This window comes from Gavialis gangeticus, unplaced genomic scaffold, assembly GCF_001723915.1.
Source record: "Gavialis gangeticus isolate Ggan-Ray unplaced genomic scaffold, GavGan_comp1, whole genome shotgun sequence".
In the NCBI taxonomy this organism is placed as follows: Eukaryota; Metazoa; Chordata; order Crocodylia; family Gavialidae; genus Gavialis; species Gavialis gangeticus.
The window spans coordinates 32,355,762-32,358,274 of record NW_017729008.1 but is presented as its reverse complement, the minus strand read 5'-3'; the positions used below and the strand labels follow the sequence as shown (position 1 = coordinate 32,358,274).

The window sequence follows — 2,513 nt, the reverse complement described above, 5'->3', positions numbered from 1 at the left end:
GTGCCAGGAAAATTTCGGGGGAAGTCGTGCACGCCGAGTTCACAGCCTAAAACTGGCACCCAGGAGGGAGCCCGCCCCCAGCTCCCTCATCCCCCCCCCCGCACCAGCCGGACACACTCCCCCACGTGGCGCCTGTCCCGCGGCAGCGGAACACCAACACCTCCCCGCAACCAATGGTCGCCCTCCCCGAGATGCTCTGCCCGCCCCCTTCGCTTCCATTGGCTCCGGCTAAGTAGCAGGCGCCAGCTAGGACCCCGTCTTCACTGCAGGGACGGGGGCCTCCCCCGTTTTAGTCGACCGGCAGCCGCCTGACTCGCCGGCCCATAAAAGAACTCGAAGCGGACGTTTGTTTTTTCCCCCGCTCAAACTGAAGCTCCCCTTCAGCTTGGAACGACTGGGGGAGAGGATATTTCCATTCCCACCTGCACGCCCCTCCTACGCACGCACGCCATAGGCGTCCACGGCACTGCCCGATCTGCCCGCGCAGGGACAGGGGTCCTGGCTGCGGGTCACGTGACTGCCGGCGCCCGGAGGAGCCGGAGGGGGGAGGGGCCCCGAGGCATCGCGCGCCCTGCCCCCGCCGCTGCCGCCGCCATCATGGGCAGTGAGTAGCGGCCGCTCGCGGGGCCGGGCTGGGGCGGTGTAGTGTAGTGTAGTGTAGTGTCTTGTCTTCCTCCCTCTGCGTCCAATTAAAGCCCTGCCGGCGGCTGCACGTGCAGCAGTGAGCTCCGCAGCGCTTTGCGCCGCAGTTGATTGCTCCTGGGTACCCCCTTTACACGTGCGCCGGGGAGGGGCCACGCAGGCAGGGAGCCCGGGGCTGCTCGTGGGGGCTGGCTGGGTCACGGGGGTATTCCGGGGGCTGGCAGGCAGGTCGCCGCCCTTGCTGGCCCCGCCAACGTCACCACAATGCCAATGCCTGTGATTTTGGGAGTTGTTTTTAAAGTCTGTGCTTTGGGAGTGTGAACAACTTGTATGTGTATGTACGCATACATATGTATGCGTGTGTACATATGTGTGTGTCTAAATATTTGTGTATATGTATATATATCTGTATGTATATATGTGTGTGTACAGGCATACCTCGGAGATATTGCGGGTTCGGTTGCAGACCACCGCAATAAAGTGAATATTGCAATAAAGCGAGTCGCACGAATTTTTTGGTTTCCCAGTGCATATAAAAGTTATGTTTACACTATACTGTAGTCTATTAAGTGTGCAATAGCATTATGTCTAAAAAAACAATGTACATACCTTAATTAAAAAATACTTTATTGCTAAAAAATGCTAACCATCATCTGAGCGCTGATGGAAGAATGGTGCCGATAGACTTGCTCGACCGGGGGTTGCCACAAACCTTCAATTTGTAAAAAAAAGCAATATCTGCGAAGCGCAATGAAGTGAAGCGCAGTAAAATGAGGTATGCCTGTATATGTGTCTATATGTGTATGTGTGTGTATATATGTGTGTGTGTGTACATATATATGTATGTGCATGGGTGTGTGTATATGCGTGGGTGTGTGTATATGCGCGTGAGTGTGTATGTGTGTGTGTGTATATATATGCACGTGTGTATGTATGTAAGTCTATATATGCATGTGTGTGTGTGTATATATGTGTGTGTGTATAAGTGTGTATAAATGCGTGTGTGTATATGAGTATATATGAGTGTGTATATATATAATGCGTGTGTATAATATATATATGCATATGTGTGTGTATGCATGTGTGTGTATATATGCGTCTGTGTGTATATGTGTGTGTATTTGCATGTGTGTACATGTGTATGTATGTGTGTGAATAGATTTGCTTGTGTATATATGCATGTGTGTATATGTGTATATATGTGTGTGTATCTGTATATATGCACGTGTGTATATATGCACGTGGGTGTGCGCGCACAGGGGGGTGTATGTATATATACACACATACATACGCATATATATGTGTGTATATTTGTGTGCGTGTGTATATATGTGCCCGTGTGTATATGCGCATGTATGTATGTGTGTATATATTATATATATGCGTGTGTGTGTGTGTGTGTGTGTGTGTGTATATATATGCCCCTGTGAGTGTGTGTATATATGTATATATATAATATGTGTGTGCAAGTGTGTGTGTATGTATGTGTGTTTATATATATATGTATATATATGTGCGAGTGTGTGTGTGTGTGTATATATATGTGCGTGCGAGTGTGTATATATGCGTGTGTGCATATATACACATATACACGCGTGTGTGTATATATACACATATACACACATACACGCGTGTATATATACACACATACAAGTGCGTGTCTATATATATATATATAGACATGTGCGTGTGTATATATATGTATGTGTATATGTGTGCGCGCGCGCGTGTGTATATGTGTGCGCGCGTGTATCTATATATGTGTGTGTATATATATACGTTTGTGTATCTTTCTCTCGCTCTGTATGTATATGCCTCTGTGTGTGTGTGTGTGTGTGTGTGTGTGTGTGTGTGTATGTATATATGCATGT

At 48.0% G+C, this 2,513-nt stretch overlaps 1 protein-coding gene across 1 annotated transcript in view; it reads left to right on the top strand.

Moving 5' to 3' along the window:
- Positions 1-513: 513 nt before the first annotated feature.
- SEC61A2 (Sec61 translocon alpha 2 subunit) overlaps positions 514-2,513 on the top strand; it is a 17,152-nt gene continuing 15,152 nt past the window's right edge. The window contains exon 1 of the mRNA XM_019509563.1: positions 514-604. Coding sequence (XP_019365108.1) covers positions 598-604 — 7 coding nt within the window. The 5' untranslated portion in view covers positions 514-597. The remainder of the gene's footprint in view (positions 605-2,513) is intronic.